General features: G+C 39.5%; 1 protein-coding gene across 17 annotated transcripts in view; it reads right to left on the reverse strand.

Moving 5' to 3' along the window:
* The window catches only part of SORBS2 (sorbin and SH3 domain containing 2), a 130,608-nt gene that overhangs the window by 33,925 nt on the left and 76,611 nt on the right, over positions 1-20,072 (reverse strand). For 6 of the 17 annotated variants that reach the window (XM_066380191.1, XM_066380189.1, XM_066380188.1 and 3 more), the window contains 3 exons: positions 8,760-8,809; positions 6,246-6,433; positions 2,593-4,167 (listed from right to left, as the gene is read on the reverse strand). In XM_066380191.1, coding sequence (XP_066236288.1) covers positions 2,593-4,167; positions 6,246-6,433; positions 8,760-8,809 — 1,813 coding nt within the window. Of the gene's footprint in view, positions 1-2,592; positions 4,168-6,245; positions 6,434-8,759; positions 8,810-14,110; positions 14,168-15,937; positions 16,025-16,715; positions 16,875-20,072 lie in introns of all 17 variants that reach the window. The other 11 variants (XM_066380201.1, XM_066380187.1, XM_066380184.1 and 8 more) reach the window with 6 other exon arrangements.

A 20,072-nucleotide genomic window follows, 5' to 3' on the forward strand; every position in this document is an offset into this window, starting at 1 on the left:
CTAGTCTCTTTTGCTTCCAATTTATAATTACTATTATAAGGCCTTTAGAAGATGGAGAATAACAATAATTTATAGAAATGGAAGAAAGAAAAAGAAAATATGATGACAGAACTATGGTCATGACCATTCTCTCTCTCTCTCTCTCTCTCTCTCTCTCTGTCTGTCTCTCTGTTTTTAAACGTTTATTGAGTCTTGAGATGTCATCTGGAGGCTTAATGCTCTATTTTCTCCTGGAGCTCAGCTAGTTTATCAAGAAGTAAATATTTATTTCAAGAAAAAAAGAGATAAAAAAATCCTCTAAACAGAATGGATCATATCAGTTGCTTATGAAATATGATACATATTGTATTGTTTTTGTGTCCCTTAAATAAAGTATAAATAAATACTTTACAGTATTATGATTGCAAGGATTTCTTAATGGTATCTTAAACCTTACACATTCACATGTGGAAATGTAACTAGAGGTTAAAAGTATTCCGGTAGCCTACGTTATAAAATTTTGCCAGTATAACTGGGTCAAAATTTGTTGTAAATTCTTTCTCTTAGACCTTTAATCCATTTAGTTATCCTGAATAACAAGAAGTATTAAATATAAAATAAATCCATCTGTAAGGTAATGAAAAATGTTGATTCATTAAAAAAATTATAAAGGTTTTGACTACTTTGATTAAAAGGAAGAATTATCTACATGTAAGAGGTGGGGTATCAGTTATGTGACAGAAAAAGATAAATCTCTAACTCTCTGCAAAGTGTGGATTCCAAAGCCTTTAGGCTTAGGAAGGTAACATGGCCATAAATATTTCAGGTAAACTTAGCCAGTTATTTTCATGAATGCTAAAGGATTATGTGCAGTATATCTTTCCTTGTGCAGTATATTTTTCCATGTAAATTAATATACCTTTATGATCATAGGGCTCTCATAATGATCATAAATATCATGGAATATGAACTATTTTTCACTGGGCTACACACAACTGGAAAAGTGGATATTTTATTAAAATACAAAATACTCTTTACATGCATTTCAAAGCCCTCTCAACCCATGTTTCAAGGATAGTACATACTCGATCTGCACGTGAAATTGAGAGTTGATTAAACTAGGATTTTGAAAAGCTAGAAAAGGTAGCTAATTTATTAAAAGATAGATTCTGACGTGTCTCAGTCAGTGAAAATTTCAAATAGTAGAAATTGATTTTCAAAATTCTAATTTATTGTTTTTCAATCATGTTTCATACTATAAATGGAGCAAAGTTCAATACTAATAATATAGTAAATTTGGACAATGATAATTAACAATTGAGCCATTATAGTACAAAGAAACTTGAATTATTACTCTTTTTTTTTTTACCTATAAACATTATATTCTATATCACAAATTCTGAAATACTAGGAGTTTGAATCTGTTACTGCTACCTTCTCTCTGCATGACCTTGGTCAAGGTTATTGTCCTCTCTGGGTCTCAGTGTCCTTAATTGTAAAATAGTGCTTATAATAATACCTATCCCCTAAGTTTATGCCAGTGCTAATTAGATAATATATGTAAAACATTTTGCCCTATCTGGTGCATTGAAGACTGTTGATGGTCTAAGTTTCAGCCTAGAATGTTTATTCTGACTTCTTAAAATTTACATGGAAAACAGATGCACTTTAAGAATTAATGAAAAGAATTGTATAGTGATATCAAAACACCTTGTGTTTTTCAGTTAGGTGACTCAAATATGTCCTCTGCATCTGAATTGCTATTAGTCTTTGTGTTGCCACTTCAAGGAGATAAATCCATCTATGAAAACAGAGTTGAAAGTCACTTTTAACCTAAGTGGTCTAATTCAAGTGTCACTATAGAATTGTTTAGTAGAAACAGAAAATAAATGAATTAATGAAATGGAAAGAGAAATAAATACATTGAGTGATGGAAATGAGATTTATATATATATATATGTACAGCTTAAAGATACATTCACAAAAATTTAATCCCAATTGTATCTTTTTAAATGGGGAAGTTATTAAACAAGTCCTAGTCTCCTTTAATCATCCATCAATTACTTCGTTACATATTTCAGTTGTGCATCCAGAATGTTCTGATATAGTATCTTTTATATAGAATGTGAGCAAATTATTTATTGGGTGAATGACTACAAAGTTAAAAAATAATCAAGGAAAAGACTATTTGTTAAACTTTTGGTTTTGGTTCATTTTCCAACAATAAAAGAGCTAACACAAAGTTGTTAATCTGTTAAGGATATTGACATTCAATTATGGTTTCTGTCTGGAAATCTTTTTAAATTGGTAAAATGTTTAATTTCTTGTTTCACTGTTCTTAACAGTTGTTTCAACTCTAACATTAAGCTTCAAAGTTGTTTTCCCTTTTGATTTTGAATGAGTAAATTTTTGTGAATTGAGGATCACTTTAAGCCACACATCAAGCCCAACTATCACAAGGGCAAACGGGAACTATTCAGTAAGACACGTTTGCACAACAGCGAGGCCAGGTGGTCTCACAACGCAGGAATGATGAGATGTAGAAATGGCAAAGGACAGAGCTGGCGGGTGGGTATCTGAACCACAAGGAGAAACAAAGAAAGGGGCGTCCACCTTGGAGACTCAGTGCGCTCTCGGGGTCTGGGTGGTGGTAGGCGTTGTTATTGCTGTCCATATCTTGGAAAGAGGCACTGTGAGGCATTCTCCCACCATCGTTCTGGTACAGTGGGCCGTGCGTAGCACCATCTTGAGGCAGTGGGTGGAAAGGCTGGCGCCCCGGGCTCCTTAGAATCTTCAGGGACGAGTTCCTCTCGGGAACGTCGGGCATCAGCTCACTAATAAGACGGTGCAGGATACTGTTGTCTGGCAAGCTCCCCCTTCTCTTTTCAGCTTTAATTTGGTCGCAAATGTCTTTCAGGGCGGAGTCCAGAGCCTCGAAGACAGACGTCTTACTTTTTGCCTTTTCAGTCTGCTTTTTGGGAGTGGAACTTTTTTTCCTCCGGAAAGGCACAGGGCTGACGAGAAACGCGAGTTTAGAAAGGCCGGGGTCCATGTCTTGTCTTCTGGGCTCCTCGGGGTTTTCGTGTTTGGCTCTTTCATGTTTCAACATCGTGGTAAAGCGCGTGTAGGAGGCAGGGCACCTGCCTTTGCAGGAGCTGACGAGGTGCCGGTGATGGTGATGGTGGTGGTGGTGGTGGTGGTGGTGGCTGGCGCCGTAGAAACTCTCCGAGGACGTGAAAGAAAAGTGATCGAAGTCACTCTCGCTGCAGAAGGACGATCCTTCGACGTGCACGTAGTCACTGTGGTCGGACACCACCCCGTCCTGGTCGCTGTCGGAGAACTCCACGTGGGGTCTCGGTTGGTCCTCACTGGTGACTTCGATGTGAATCGGCACCAGGGCTTTGGATTTGTGGCCCCGGGGCCCCTGGCAGGGGTGTCGGCTTTGACTTTCTTCCTCCAACAAAGACTCAATGGAGAACCGCCTTTGGGGGCATAAACCGTTCTGTTGTGGTTCTAGGATCACAGGAGACAACATTTCATCTCCTAAATTCGGCATGGATTTTGACTTCTGGATCAGCTTCTCAAATTCAGAGATGCGGGTGGGGACCATGTCCCTGGGCACCTCCTCGGTGGAGGACTGGCTCCAGCCGTGGAGCAGACCCTTGTTTGGTGGCTCATTTTCGTATTGCATTATTCTCGACTTCACGGAGCAGATCACCTCTGAACTCATCAGATCCTTCCGGTTGATGCGGTGCATTTTCTTGTACATTTTCAGGAACCCTGGGGCGTTGTGGGCGGACCTGTGGCGGAGCCGTGATCTGCCCTCCGGGAGGTACGGGGACGCCCACGGGACGGGGCAGCTCTCTTCCGGGTCCTCTTCGCATAGCAGGGAGCCCATGCTTTCCGACTTGGCCTTCGGGTCTGGGAAGCTATCGCTGTCATCGTTTAAGAGGTCGTCACAACTACGGGATTTGATTTTGGGGGACACCGTTTCTTCAGTGCTGCTCCAGACCTCAGCGTTCTGCCGGGCCATCTGCCAGCCGTTTTTGAAAGTAATGGCTCTCTGTGAGTCACACGGGACGTCCAAATGCTGTCTGTAAGTGTTACAGTAATCTACCTCGTTGGAGGGGTTACCGTTGAGCCCTGAGTAACTGCAAAGGGATGGACACATTTTGCTATCGTCCCCACCTTTTAATCCAGAGCAGCGTGGTGGAAGAGAGACATTTGAAGAAGTTAAAAGTTTCACAGAGAGGACAGCATGTCAGTTAGCATAAGACAGCACAGCAAAGAGAAGGCAGTGTGGGTTAAGCCAGACACTGATTGTTACACATGAAGCTTTGACTTTAGAGAACAAGGTCTACATCTGGAGTGTGATAATACCTTTTCAATGATTGTAGCTTTACAGATATTAGAGTTAACCAAACCATGTAGAAAAAGTAACTGGTGTAGTTAATCAACCATTTCTATTGAATACTTCATATATCTTTCTTATAGAGTATAGCATCTTATAAGCTAATATAGCATGATGTGGCAGTAATTTAAAGGTTTAACAGCTAATGACAAAAGTGATACAGATTTAATCAACCTAATAGGGTCAGAATTTGAACCTCATTTGATATATAATAATAGAGAGGTAGAGCCTAATTTGTAAATTTATATTTCATTAAAACTCCCACAACTGTATTAATTATTTTTTCATGAGCATTAGATAGAAAAGGCTATAAGATAAAATATTTTCCAAAATTGCAAAATCAAGATGCTTTAAACTATTGCTGCTAACATCTTTCCAAGAAAAAATAAATTAAACAAAACTCTCCTTAAACAAAACTAAGTTGCCTCTTTAATTGCTCTACCTAGAACATTTTATTAGGCAAGGTCTCATAAGGATAACTGGACATAATGTAAAACTTTCATCAGAGATAAAGTCATCTTGTTTTTCTGGGGGGGGGGTGGTCATTTAAAAAAATAATTTGCAATTATTTGATAATAGAGAGCTGAGCATGACCTTAATTTGGAGCATCTATGCAAATACCCTTTTCATTTGCTCTGCTGAGTTAACTAATATGAGAGAGGCCAAATGCATCTAATGATATACATTTTCTTGTTAGAAATAAACCTAGTGGAAGAAAATGTCTCTATTGACAGCTCCTGCTGTACAATCTTCCCCAAATTCTTCAAAAGTAGATAAACACATAAGTAAGTAGGTATGTAGTTCTTAGGAAAGGAAGTGGCTTAACACTCCCTAGGATAAAAACAAATGTCTAAATCAGTCAGAATTCTTTTAACTTTTGGGTGGTATCCAAACATAATGAATCAGTGGTATTTCCTGACCTATGTGTTACCTTAAGCTATTTGCTTGCATAAATGAGTAGAATCGGATAAAGGTGTCCTTGTTAATTTGAGGAAAGGAATCCTGAAAGGGGTTCACTCCCTCTGAGGCTTCCGGTCAGTATTCACAGCTTTACCAGGACGGGAGGAGAGCTGGTGTCTTCCATTTATCCGGACTCTAAGCATCAAAACCAGCCTGTCTTTTGCACACACACCTGCTGCCTCTCACCTTTGACTACCATGTGGCAACACTTTTAGTGCCTGCATTTGCTCTATGTTGTGTCATGGGGACTTCTGTTAGAGCTCGCTTTCCTCACACATTTCATGTTCCTTCTCTGTTCTGTTACAGCCTCAGGAGACTGGAGGAGACTGTGGTCTAGACTTAGGTGCGTAGGGACGCTGGTTCAATTCCCAGTCCCCATCTTAGCAATATTCCTGCTACGGTGGCAGTAAAGCACTCGGCAATATTTCAGAGACTGGAAGGAGTGACTTGCTCCTGTTCAGCACAACTCAGAGTTTCCAGGGAGAAGACAGGTCATATGGAAAAAGGGCTTGGTAATGTCTAAATTTTATCACTGTGGCTGAAAACCAGTTACTGGTTGTATTATAGAACAATAGAAAAACTTGATAATATGCAAATATAATCTTTTAATAGCCTGACAATAAATTAGTTGCTAGTTTGAATTTCTCCATCCCAACCATAAATGATATATTTGGAAGAAATGAAAGCATTAACCCATGATAGTCAGAGTCCCTTACGCCACTTAAATGGCTCCCCAACCTGAATTAAGTCTGTGTAGAAAGAAAGCTATTGTTCCCAAACTATATTTAAATGCTAACGACCTCTGGATAGTTATTACTGGTCCAGCTGTCACAGGGAACTGTAGGGTCACACTTAAGCTAGTGACTTGTCTACACTTCAGTGTATTGCTGTTTACCTTTTGCTCTGGACGGGGAAGAAGGGGAAGAACTAACGAAGGACTGAGTCAGGATGGCGCTAGGTCCTGGGAGGTCCGCCCGGCCAGGGCTGGTCCTGCTGGCCCGTGGATCCCCCAGGCCCCTGGGCTGCCCCACGGCCGGCTCGCTCTTCCTCCTTTTCCTGAAGTCGCCGGCCAGGCTTGCAGAACTGAAAGAAGGCATCGGGGTAATGTGAACCGGAAAGACTGGCGGAATATGATGGGAACAGTGTTATCATTCTTATCTCTACCCCCCAAACGGCATTGATAGGAATTCCTCCCTTGATATTAAACAGTACTTTTTTGTAATCATCTCTTTAAAATAATGGATCAACTTTATTTTTTTAGAGCAGTTTTAGGTGACTGAGAAGTGATTGGAAAGTACAGAGTCCCACCCACACATTCCCCTGCACAGAGCCTTCCTATTACTGACAACCTTTATTAGTGTGGTACCTTCATCACAGTCGACAAACTATTCTGATACATCATTATTAATATAATTAGAGTCCATTTTTTACTTGGGTTTATGTTTCCGTGTTGAGCATTCTGAGTTTTGGCAAATGTGGAATGACATGTGTCCATCCCTGCTGTATTCTATAGAATAATGTCATGTCTATAAAAATGCTGCACATTGTACCTGTCATCCCTCACTCCCCTGAACACCCGGCAACCTCTGATTGTTTACTGTCTCCATAACCTTGCATTTTTTGGAAGGTCCTATTCATGGAACCAACAGTATGCAGCCTTTTTAGATTGGCCTCAGTCATTTAGCGTTACGCCTTTAAGATTTCTCTGTCTTTTTTTTTTTTTGGCTGATAGCTCATTACTTTTTATTGTTGGATAATATTCCATTACATGGCTGGATCACAGTGTGTTCACCCATTCAGCTACTGAAGGACATCTGGGTTGCTTCAAAGTCTTGGCAATTATGAACTCAGCTGCTGTAAGCATTCATGTGCAGGTTTTTGTGTGGATATTAGTTTGTAATAATCTTTTAAAGTAAAAATTCGCCAATTAGTGTAATATGTCATAACTGACAATTCACTCTTACGAGCTGTGTCATGTCTCTGTTCTCTATAAAAGGGTCTAACAACATGAATAGGTCCAGAGGAGGGATGCCAAGATGGAGGAAGGGACCAGAAAAAGGGAAGACATCCTGGTGAGACAAATTTCTTATCTGAGGGCTTGCCTATGGCTCTTCTAATAACCATAGCTTTAAAAAACTTACCCTGGAATTCCAAGGTTTTCCTCTTTAAATAATGAATGACCAATGATTAAAGAGTCCTTTCATTCAATTGTATTAAATGGTGCTAACAATCTTAAGGCAGGAAATCTTTATCATGGTTCTGGGTCTGAGTACAGTATCATTTAAGACAAACGTTAGTGAACAGAGATGTACATCACACAGCATGCTGTCTGTCAAATCCCTAGATAAAATTAAACCAGCGGCAGCAGCAAAAGCACACCAGCTCCTACAAGCCAGCAGTATGCTATTTGCTTTCCTGACATTAAGGTCCTATGGAGCCCACAGTGTCACTGTTTCACAAAGGGGTAAATGGGACACACACTCTTCGCAAGGGTAGAGGTGGAGCGAGCCAGATGTTAGAGTTTGTCTGCACTCTTTGAAAGAGGACGCCCCATCTGCTCCTGGACCTGTTTTGCCTTCATTCTTCTTTCGTGTGAGGGTCTGTGAGTCTTTACAGCAATCCTTGGGTCAGATTAGAACTCTAAATTTCAGACATTTTATGGGCATATATAGGTGGAAAAAAATATAAAAGCAGAGGTTGGGGGAGTGCTTTTTTTAGTGACATGAATGCCATTGGATAGCCCTCATGAACGCAATTTACAAAGCTTTCTTCTTTGTGTAGACATCTATACATGAGGGCACATTAATGTCACATAAATATGTGTTGTTGAGGATACAATATGGCTGGGAGTTTGAATTATTTAATATTGCTATTGAACTGTGTCTGAATTTCTGTAATATTTTAAAGTCAGTATGATATTCAAAACCCACCAACAGAACTTACCTTGGTGGACTTTTAAGGCAGGACTACTAGTGTGTTGTAAGCTATTTTGGTTCCATTCTACTTTGTCCCTGCTCCGCGTTAACTGTGTTAACTTAGTAAGTTATGGAGCCTAAGTGTCAGTCTGCTCAGAGATGAAATGGGGGTAAATGGTACTTAACTCATAGTGGTGTCTTAAGGATGGAATGTGTTTATGTACTTAGAATGTCTGGAATATAGTAAGCCCTCATTTAAAAGAGACAAGGAAGGGGAGAATTTCTCAGTTTGTAAAGCAGTTCAGAAATATTTCACTTAACTTTTATAAATTCTTAAATATGAGCATATAAAATAATGCAGAAACAAAATAAAACAACTTCATAAAGTACAGTGCTTAAAATAAAAATGTGATACATAGTCCTCATTACTACTTCACTGAAAAAAAAATCACAGTATACCATACTCTAGTTGTATCCTGTACTGGCATTCTTACCTAGAGGGTCTTTCCAGGCTTCTGTCTATAGAGGATTGATACAAGGAGGCCTGTGAAGATAGAATAAGAGTACCATGAAAATTTTTACCATGGCAAAATTTATTTTGTCCATGAACAGTAAGTTAGGTATGCTAAAAAGAATATTGTAAAAATTGAGATTAAAACTACCATTTATTATTACCACCAAAAATATCTTCCCCCAGAAGAAATCAGGCCACCTCATATGTCTACTTTCTTCTCATCTATTTTCTCTTCTGATACTCTGCTCTGGGTTTCTCTGTTTTACTCAAATCACTTATAACCTAAACACTGCCTGAGAAAAAATAGAAAAATCAATAGCCACTCCTTTATGTAGAAAATTGACTATAAATAGAAATTTCCTACAGAAAGGAATGGTGTGATTTTTAAAAAATTGTAGTCATTCAATCTTTATAAAACATAAACTCTATTTTTGTCATGTTGTCATATAAAATTTAAGCAAACTTGAAACACCTTTCATCTGTCAATGTAGACATATTTTAATAAGAATCACAAAATTTGGCTTGAAATTAAACTAAATTACTGCTACTTAAATCAGATATAGATAATATCTTCTAAATAGTTATGTTCCAGGTTAGTTTAAAATAAATGATTGAATGAACTAACATATAGCTTTTTTTTTAAAGTCCATTTTTAACATTTTGATCAGAAAATCAACTTTGAGTGGTTCATGGTTTTAGGAACAAAGAAATATAGGAAATACAAGTTGATAAATAATTCCAAATGCATATTATACACACCATTTTCTTATTACTTCATTTTGAACACTACAATGAAATAGATATTAAGCTAATATGTTACATAAAAAATTTTCACTTCCCATGGCCATCTACTGGAATAATTGCGAAAATATCTAAGAGACAAGAGGATCAGTATTGAACATTAGAATGTTAGGTGACACTGCTGAGCAGTGTGGTATGATGTCTAGAATGCATGGAAAAATGCCTATACTAAATAGTCTTAGCTTTTGTCATATTTGATGATTAAATCATCATCACAAACAAATTGGTCTCACGAGGAACTGAAATTATAGGTTGAAAATGTTCTTTTGTATGAACATCTAAAGATGTCAGCCAGAAAGACAGAATTCACACATTTTATCTTAAGGCTTTACCACTAAGAAATATTTTACCAGAGTGCTAAAAACTTTCTTAGTGGAAATTAAACTACACTTTAAGAGCTATGTCTATAACTAGGGTTTTTATTTGTAAATTAGCACCAATTAACTAGTTATTAGTATGTAATTTTTAGATTCTTTATATAGATCAATCTGACAAGCCTCTTTATGCAGAATTTTAAAATTGCTTCTATTCAGTAATATATTTTTTACTTCCATCTTACTAAATGAGAATGGAATCTTGCCCAGAAACAAACAAAAGAATCCTCTGTAAGAGAATATTTCCCCTATGTTAGACAGAACAAGTGTATGCTAATAATTTTAGTTCCTAAAAAACATTTAGGTCTCTAGGTTTTCAGCAAATATAAAATTAGAAAAAAAATGTGTGGTATGCTGATCTGATAAGTTTACAAGATTATTTTAACTCATTGAACTCTGAATCAGACACTGGAAAGGTGGGAAAATAAATACAAAATAAGAAGGAAGGCCACCAAGTAAATAAATAAAACCAGATACTTATATATTGATTTAGAAATATTAATTCTACATGTGTGCAGAAGAGCAACACCAAAGAGCCCCAGAACATTGCCATCAGTGTGGATCACTCCTCTCCTGGGACACCCAACCACAAACCCCAGTTGGTCATCAGAAAGTGTCAATGTCAGAGTACTCTTAGAATACCCCTGGAAGGCCCTGGCCGATTGGCTCAGTGGTAGAGCATTGGCCCAGCATGTGGAAGTCCCAGGTTCGATTCCTGGTCAGGGCACACAGGAGAAGCACCCAACTGCTCCTCCACCCTTCCAGCTCTCCTTCCTCTCTGTCTCTCTCTTCTCCTCCTGCAGCCAAGGCTACATTGGAGCAAAGTTGGCCCGGGCGCTGAGGATGGCTCCATGGCCTCCACCTCAGGTGCTAGAATGGCTCAGGTTGCAGCGGAGCAATGCCCCAGATGGGCAGAGCATCACCCCCTAGTGGGCATGCCGGATGGATTCTGGTCGGGCACATGCAGGAGTCTGTCTGCCTCTCTGCTTCTAACTTCAGAAAAAAAAAAAAAAAAAGAATACCCCTGGAGTGATCAGAAAATTTGAATTCCCAGTTTGTGATGAGCCTAAATAATAAGGTAATATAAATTAAAACATTGCATAGGGAGTGAAAGCTCTATACTTCTTATTGTTTTAGACTTAGGCTAAGAAGCTACAATAATTCCTCTTTGTGTTGGTTTCCATACTCCAAAATAACCTGGAATGGACTGTGTGATTTTATGTATACTGTGAGGAAAAGGTTCAATATTAAATTATAAGGAAACAGTAAGAAGTCTAGATAGATGACTAAGAGAAAATCTTGTATGATAAATGCAGGAATGGTACTCAACCTGAAGTGGAAGTTGCCTCCAGAAAAGAGGTCACCTGTTTTACCAATAATGATCTACTGAGTATGTATTCACATGTTACCATTATTTTAACACATCGAAACAAAGGTCATTTTAAAAAGTATAGACTCTTCCTATTAAGTGACCACATGATTATACTTTGTTTAAAATTCCTTAATTGTTCTTCATGAATGCCAGTTTCTCAGTTACATGTATAGATTAGGAAATATGTTATTTATGGCATTACTAGGCACTTGATAAATAATAGCTAAGGTATGTATAATCAGTTGCAACTTTTACAGAACAGTTTTACATAGGTTATTAAACACAGAATTCGGTACCTTATTAGAGTATGTTTTTATACTCTGAAAAACCATAAAGTGAAATTAATGACATAATTAATTACATAATTAACAACATAATGCTATCAGAATCATACAACACTCCTCTCAATCCCAAAGAGATAATAGCAAGTCAGCTTAACCATCAGCAAAGTGATTTTTTATGATTTTTAAATTGCCACTGCCTAACCATATAGAATGCAAAAAATAAGTTTCTATTATGTTTAGCCCATGAATTTAACAGAAATTAATAGTTAGTAAGAAATAGACTTAAGTACATAATATGTTTCTTAAAAATTTGAACTCTAAATATATCTCTTAGAAATGCTAAGAATTGTGGTGTAAGGAAATAGCTTGGAAGTGAAGGTTAAGAGATTTGTTTTATTTTTAATTTCGCACTATCTTACTATGTTATTTTGGACATTATCTCCTAAAAGAATTGAGCTCTACTTGTCTTGACTGAAAAAATAAAGGAGTTAAATATGGTGAGCTCTAAATTCTATTTCCATTTTCCATGAACCAACTGCCTTGAAAACAGTCTAGAAATATCTGACCAAAACATATGAGAGAAATATCTGACCGAATTGAGTTCCAAAGTAATTCCTGGGTTATTCATCTGTTGAAATGATACCCTTTCTTCAGATGTGAAGAAGGCATAAGAATAGAACTGCTGTTATATTTGATTTTCTTTACATTACATGCCCATCTCCAAAAAAAAGTATTTAGAAATGACTGAATTCACTAACCCAGAATGTTTCTGATTATGCTGTTTTACTTTTAATACTGAAATATTTTGATCACTTATGTTTAACGTACACCCTGATGTACAGCTCAGGGGAAATACTGTGAAATTGTAGATTGAAGCTCTAGAAAGTTGGCCATTTCCTTCGGAGACTGTGCTTGCATTTCCCATTTTTACCACCATGTGTCAGTAGTGCTTCCTGCAGCACAGGTGTCCTACTAGCTTTGTTTTATTTTCTAGTTGCACTGAGAATATTTAACTGAGTTAAGACTTTTCAATGAAAATAAAATATTTCTTAGGTGTTTTTGTATTTACTAAGGACCACAGAGGAACTACTGTTCAAACACCAGTTTATTTATTTCATCCTTGCTGCTTCTAAGAATTCCCACAGGGAGGTTTTTATAGAGCTGATGTTTTATTTTAGCAAAACTGTCACTTTCGCTTGTGTCTACTAATGAGTCCTAAAATCTGCTTTCCAAAATATTTTATGTTTCTTCATAAAAAGCAGGATAAAGAACTTTTGACTCTGGATTATTTCTGCCTTTTTCATTTCTCTCTTTGACCAATTCAAATAAAATCTCACATTGCCTGGCATAATTTATTTTTTACCTAACAGATTGTCATGAACATTTCTCAACAGAGACGGCAAACGCATTTCATGTCCTATGCCTGTGATAATCTGTGACAGTGGCTGCCGGATGGCAGTGTGGAGAAGGATCAGTAACATCTGTCAAGGCTGTAGAACCAGAAAGCCGTGACATAGGTGCCAGTTGTCAGCCCTATTCTTTTTTTAGCATTTAAAAAAACCTTTTCAATGACAGTGTACATCCAATATTACTTTGTATTAGCTTCAAGTAGACATGTCGGCCCTCTTCTTGGTTTTATTTGATGCTAACGTGCACAGATTGTATCTAGGAAAATGAAAGCATGAAAGTACATGTCAAGAATATGTGAGATGTAAACAGCTCATTAGCTAAGAATATGAACCGTCATTCTGTCCCTCCACACATGATGCTAAAATGGCTCTGAGAAGCCTTCTAGTAGTGTTTTAGTCTAATCAAAACAGGTGCTGCCTGACCAGGCGGTGGCGCAGTGGATAGACTGGGATGCGGAGGACCCAGGTTCGAGACCCCGAGGTCGCCAGCTTGAGCGTGGGCTCGTCTGGCTTGAGCAAAAAGCTCACCAGCTTGGACCCAAGGTCGCTGGCTCAAGCAAGGGGTTACTCGGTCTGCTGAAGGCCCGCGGTCAAGGCACATATGAGAAAGCAAGCAATGAACAACTAAGGTGTTGCAACGAAAAACTGATGATTGATGCTTCTCATCTCTCTCTGTTCTTGTCTGTCTATCCCTATCTATCCCTCTCTCTGACTCTCTCTCTCTGCCTCTGTAAAAAACAAAAACAAAAAAACAAAAAAAACAAAACCAAAAAAACAACAGGTGCTTGCTTATTCTATGCACGAAGACCACTACTCTTGATTTTTGATGGTCACACTCCTGGATACCAAGACTGCATTGATAGTACCACTCAGTTATGGTTGGAATGATTCTTCACCCACATTTCAGAAAAAGCCAATGCCTTTGGTATAATTCATGGCCAAGGAATGGTACTGGTGATAACACCACGATGCAAAGGGAAATTTTTCAAAAACAGCTGAGACACTACAGTGAATTGTAAAACACAGATGTCCAGAATCACAGTAACAGCTCCTACGAGAGAAATCTGAAAAAGAGAAGAATTCGTCTTTACCTCATTGGAAACACCGGAAGAATGATCTTGAACATAGTCCAGAGCCTTTTTAGGAGGCTGGGTGTCGATGCACACCACATAAGCAGAAGTGCAGAGATGAAATGGAGGAGAGTCAATGGCAGCAAGGAATGACCATGTGGAAAAGGTGACAACAGTTAGAAATCGAGTGACGACAGCATCAGATAAACATAAAGAGTGATACGAATGGAGCAAAACGGGGGGGGGGGGGGGAGGAGTCTAGGAGGAAGAGCGCCACGTGCGTGAATATTCTCAAGCACTGGGCAAAATTACTGGCGATGTGATTAGTGTATTTAATGATTCATTTCATTAAATCGAATTAGCACTCCTCGTCTGGAGCCACAGAGGAACGCGAGGTTTATCAAAGAAACATTAAAGGAGCAGTGGACAAGTGGGTAGCATGCTGGTGAGTTTTCATGTGTGGCTGGAAATGATTATAGAAAAATGCTGGTGATTTAGGCTCAGAACAGAAATAGGTAGAGTCCCTATAAATTGTCTGATCAACAATAACAGTACATATAAAATAAAACTAGAGCATTTGTTTCCTCTGAAATAAAATACACACACGTGGCTATTTAGATGCAAATTAGAAAAGAAAATGAGAGAAAATATTCCTCTCATTAGGCATAGAAAGTCTGATTTATATTTATTTACAATCACTTTTGGTCTAGTTCAATATGATAATGAATCTAACCAAGTCTCCTTTGCATCTTAATGGACAAAAGGGACTACTATAACCACTCAGTAGGGAAAATGCCATTTAGTATATGAGCATATAAATCAGTCTATCATATGGCAAAAAAAAAAAAAAAAGAAAAGAAAAAAGATTGTACTGTTAGTAAAATTCTGTGCAATGATAATCAGTATGTTCTTCGAGAGTTTAAAATTCAGAAACACCACCAGTAAAAAAGTATAAAAACTATGTAACCGACACTCCTCAAATGTACTGCTGTTGCTGGATAAATGTTGAGTTGATAAAGGAAATTGTTAGTTGAAGCCTGGGTTGATTCTTTATGCCCAACAGACTGATTCTCAGAAAGTCTACCTTTGGTGGTGGCTTAGGGACTACAGGTGTTGTAGTGGCTTTTAGTAGCAAGCCTAGAAATCACAGTCCACAGGATATCCTTATTTTGCCCTTTCCTCCCACCCCTAAGAGTAAAGGAGGTGTTCTGTGGTGGACTCTTCCCGCAGTATGTTAGAGTGGGAATTGCCCGGAGGTTTTTTTTTGGTTTGTGTGTTTATTTGTTTGTTTGGACTGCGCTTAACATCTGACTCAGCTGCTTACTATCTTGGGCAAATTACTTAACCCCTCTGGTCTCTGGTTTCTTCTTATTGGAGGGGCTTTGTGAGGACTCACTGAGAAAATGACCACAGACCCACCACCCTCCACGTGCTTGGCGATTCTTCAGCAATCGGGAGCTATAATATTAGTAATGATTGTTGTTATAAATGTCATAGTGCTCTTCTGAGTGAACTCGACCAAAATGGACTGTAAACAAATAAAAATATTCTGTAAATCTGTAATTTTCTGACTACTCCAAGACAGAACCTATCTCAGCATTTTGAATGCGCTGAGATATAAGTAATCCTAGCGAACGTGTTGGTGGTAAAGGCTACAGAGCAAGCGTCTGAGCACGTCGAGCCATCTGGCACAGACACGGCTGTGGTCTACGCTGTAGCCAATTTGTGTATCTAAGTACACACTCAGCTTTTGTTCTCTGAATGACACCTATCTCTTCTGGTAATATATTTCATAAGTCAAACAACATTCTCCTAATTTTCTTATATTAAGAGTCTAGCCTCACTTACCGGGCGTCCAAACTCCAGTTCTGAAAAGAATTTATACCAGGGCTCATTTTCTAAATCTATGTCATCTGGACGTATGCGATCAGTAGTCTGGAGCAGACGTGAAGGAAAAGGGAAGGAAAAGGCACACTGAGCTGAGTGAGGGAGACGCTGCGTGGGATGAAAGACGCGCGCGCAATCACACGCACACGTGCGCCCACTCGCCCCACAGACCTCAGCCGCGGAGAACACAGGAAGTAGAGTAAAATGAGTAAAATTAGGGTCTGGAGATGAGCTTCGATAGCATCACTGAGACCCCTAGTTGTCTCCCCTGCCCACCATTTCTGCCTGTGCTCCTTGGCTTAGGGGCATTAACAGTGAAAAACTGTCTGTGACAGCGAGAAGAGCGTCCACAGCACATCCGAGTGTGGACACGGGCTCAACTCCACCACCAAGGAGCTCTGCTGGGTGGGTCGCGGCGTCGCCCCTGCCCTCACTGGTCCAGCATGTCCATCTGCAGTGTGCAGACAACTCACTCAGGTGCAGGCAGGTGGAGAGCCCGGGGAAGCGGGAGGGGAGAGGGGGGCAGAGGTACAAGGTGGGGGAGGAGTGAGAGGTGCAGGGGGACTGTTAGGGGTCGACCGGCATGGAGAACCTGGGCTCTGGGTGCAGAAGAAGAGGGGCAGCGAGGTGGAGGTGATGGTGAGTAGCCAGCCGCTGATGGTCTCCTAGCCTCAAGGACAAGGACGTCACCTCCACTTCCCGACAGGCGTTAGGCAAGTGAAAGAAGGAAGGAGCTCACCCAGACGGGAGAGAGAGCCGGGGTGCTCGGGCTTGGTGTGGGGAGCCCGCTCCTGGGCGGAGGGGAGGGGCTACCCGTGACTTCTCCACATGGTGACAGAGAAGTGGGCTTCCAGCCGGGTTCCCTTGGAACAGGTGTCGGAGTTGTTGGGAGAGGGGGCTGTAAGAAAGAGGGGGGAGCAAAAACTGATTCATTAGGTAGAGGCGCTTGAGGGGATGGAGGGGACAGCAGCATTAGCACTTTGTGCCCTGCCTCAGGTGGAACAGGAGGGTCCCTGGGTGAGAGCTCAGGATGGCTGGATGGCTGGAGAGAGGTGAAGACGAGGAGCCTCTTAGGAAGGGAAGATAGATCCTGTTTGGTGAGATGCCCTCACTATCGCCATCTCCCTGTCCACCTGGAGCTGAGGGAACGGGTTTGGGTGGGAGCTGGGTTTCTTTGCACTGTACTCTGGAGGCTTAGGGGTGGGAGAGGGTGAGGACGAAAATCCTACCCTGGTTGGGTTGGCATGCTAATTTAGAGAAGAAGTCAATATTTATTGTTGACGTGCTCTCCTTCAGTGGTTTCTAAATATTGTATTTAATACAGAAAAACTAAGAGTGTTAATGCAGTTCAAAAATATATACACAATGACTTTACTAAGAGAAAACACAGCCATGGAGCACACTCTATACCCATCAGTATCCTTAGAGCTTTCCAATAATTCATGCCTGACCAGATTGATTTGAGCTATTGATTTTCTATTAAAAATGGATGCTTAAAGTACTACATACAGGTTATCATTTCTTTGATAATTATGACATGGCACTAATCAAACGTGGTGCAATTGCACAGTAGTATTTTAAGTCAGGGAAAGAACAAAACCAGAAACCTTCTTAAAAACCATAGCTCCTGGATGGGAGAGGACATATTCTTTGTAATACGGGTTGCTTTGCGATAGTCTATATTCCAACAAAAGCCATTATTTCGAAAATAGCTTGTTCAGAGTGTTTTACTGGGTTTTTTTCCCAATAGTTTTGTTAATAGTATCTAGTCTGTAGTTCTTAATCAACTATATCCAAAGTCTCTAGAGATGTGCTCCTCCCTCCACAATATTTTACAATATGAGGTTATAATGGTTACTACCTATAGTAATAGAAAAGGTGAGACATCATAGCAAAATAGTGACAGGGTCTAAGTTACCTGACTTGTGCGGTGATCATCATTTTAAAGGCTGTGTAATGACCCTTGGAAATGTTGAGGACGGGACACCAGGGAATAAAAGCAGACTATGACCGGATGTTTGGATAGTAGTCACAAAGCCTGCGGCTGGCTGAGCCCAGTAAGAAGACACTCACATTTAAATGATAGCTGCAGCATGTAACTGTTTCCTGGAATAGTTCAGCAGAAGCTGCTTTTTTAGGGTAAATGACATTAAAAAGAATTTTTTTTTTCAGCAAATTTTGTTCCGCCTCTAGAGGCCTGGTAATTCTTCCACTGAAAAACTAATCTTTGGCTTTTTCAAAACAATGCTCATTGTTTCTAGTGTTACGTACTAAAAAAAAACATTATTAATTCTTGATTGTGTAACCTCTGCTTGCAAGTCGAGTTATTGTTTTGCTAAGGGGAGTTAGACATTTCTCTTAGAGGAAACATATTGATTTTAAAAACATATTCAACAGCAGGGGGCAGCCCATGTACTAAACACATACATATATTTACCCAGGGTTACCACTGCACTGTGACTTGCACTTGAAGAAACTACATAAAGAAGGATACAGCCAATCCTGAGTTACAGAAGTAGATTTCTGTTGTACAACATCGAAAGGGAAGCAGAATATCTACCATCCTGCACCCCACCTTAGAATGGCGGATTCTGAAGATTAAAAATCAAATTTATAGTCACGATGTGCAGCTCCCTAGAACCCACAGCAATAGCAAACGGAGGAAACGCCCCTTACAGTGATGACTGGTCACTGTAACTCTGGAATGTAGTGGAAGGCACATGCTGAGGAATGCTCTCTCTGCTGTGACTGACCTAGTGAGTCCCGCTGGCCATGCGACAGTTACCTGTGCTCCATAGCAACCTGAGACCATTGCTGAGATACACAGAGGCCTCAGGATGGTCGGTGACACACACCCAGATGGTCAGCCAACAGACAGAGACACACTCATAATCTCACTAAATCAGCGCTTTCCACTTGTAACCTGAACGTTCCTTTGAGTTGTTCGTGTGAATATTAACACCCAGAAACTCATATAGGAGGCTGTATTTGCTCGTAAAAGACAACAAAAGAGCAGATAAATTGTTGCACATCTTCCTAAACTTATTTTTTACTTCTCCCATTTTGAAATGCCAGGCAAACCTGTGCTTAACACAGAAATTGTGTCAACAGTGCAGAAGGAATGGCTCGAGAAAACCTAAAACTATTATGCATCACACATGACTCTCATTTCAAGGCAACCAAACTTTTTAAAGTTTCTGTGTTTTCTACAGTTTAAAAGCATTTTGTTGCTTTTCAGGTTACTAAAAATTCTACCATTCTCAGTATTCTCATTGCAGGTAAGCGATTTCTATATGTTGTTCAAACAAGAAGCTGTGTCACTATAATTTGGTTCTTTAAATTTTATGCTCATTAGAGTTTTAAGCTTTAATGGCACTGGCTCCTATGATTTATATTTATTGAGGCTTCACAATAAGTACTCTCCATGTTGTTAGTTGGGGTGATTCTTTACAGTTTAAACCATCAAATAAAGCCAGAATTTTTAGTGTAAGTTTTGAATGACAATTTTCATTGATGAAGAAGCTTAAATTCGCTGCGGGTTTAGCTGCCTTTCAGCTCTACATGGTGTTTGCAATGGTTATTCCTTCCTGTGTCTATAGTTATGTGCTGGGTTACTTATTGCACAGAAAGGTAACAGCTCCGTGTTATTTACATGTTTAGCAGGCACAGAGAGGTCCTAAACAAATATTTCATTTAAATTTATTTTATTTTGATGAAGATCGCCTATAAGCATATCCAATCCAATGGGATGTCAAGTTTCTATTGATATAATCCCAGTAAAGAGTGTGTATGGTTGTCTCATAGGATAAATTGGGCTTGAAGTCAGTTAAAGATAGACTCCTGGTGCTTGCAGAGTACTTACTGAGATCAAACATTAGGATCATTTAATCAACATTTCTAAACTTGCAGTCCAGTGAATATCTATGCACTTTAAAAAACTGCATTCACTTTTACTTTCATACTAAATAAAGTAAATGCATATGCCCTGTATTTCTAAGGAAGAGGGGATCCTTTGGACCAGAGGTTGGGGAAGGACTTGATTTACACAGTTCTGGTCCTGCTACTCTCTGTCCCGAGGGCATCGTGGAAATAGTGA

The sequence above is a fragment of the Saccopteryx leptura genome, chromosome 4 (genome assembly GCF_036850995.1).
Source record: "Saccopteryx leptura isolate mSacLep1 chromosome 4, mSacLep1_pri_phased_curated, whole genome shotgun sequence".
NCBI classification, from domain to species: domain Eukaryota; kingdom Metazoa; phylum Chordata; class Mammalia; order Chiroptera; family Emballonuridae; genus Saccopteryx; species Saccopteryx leptura.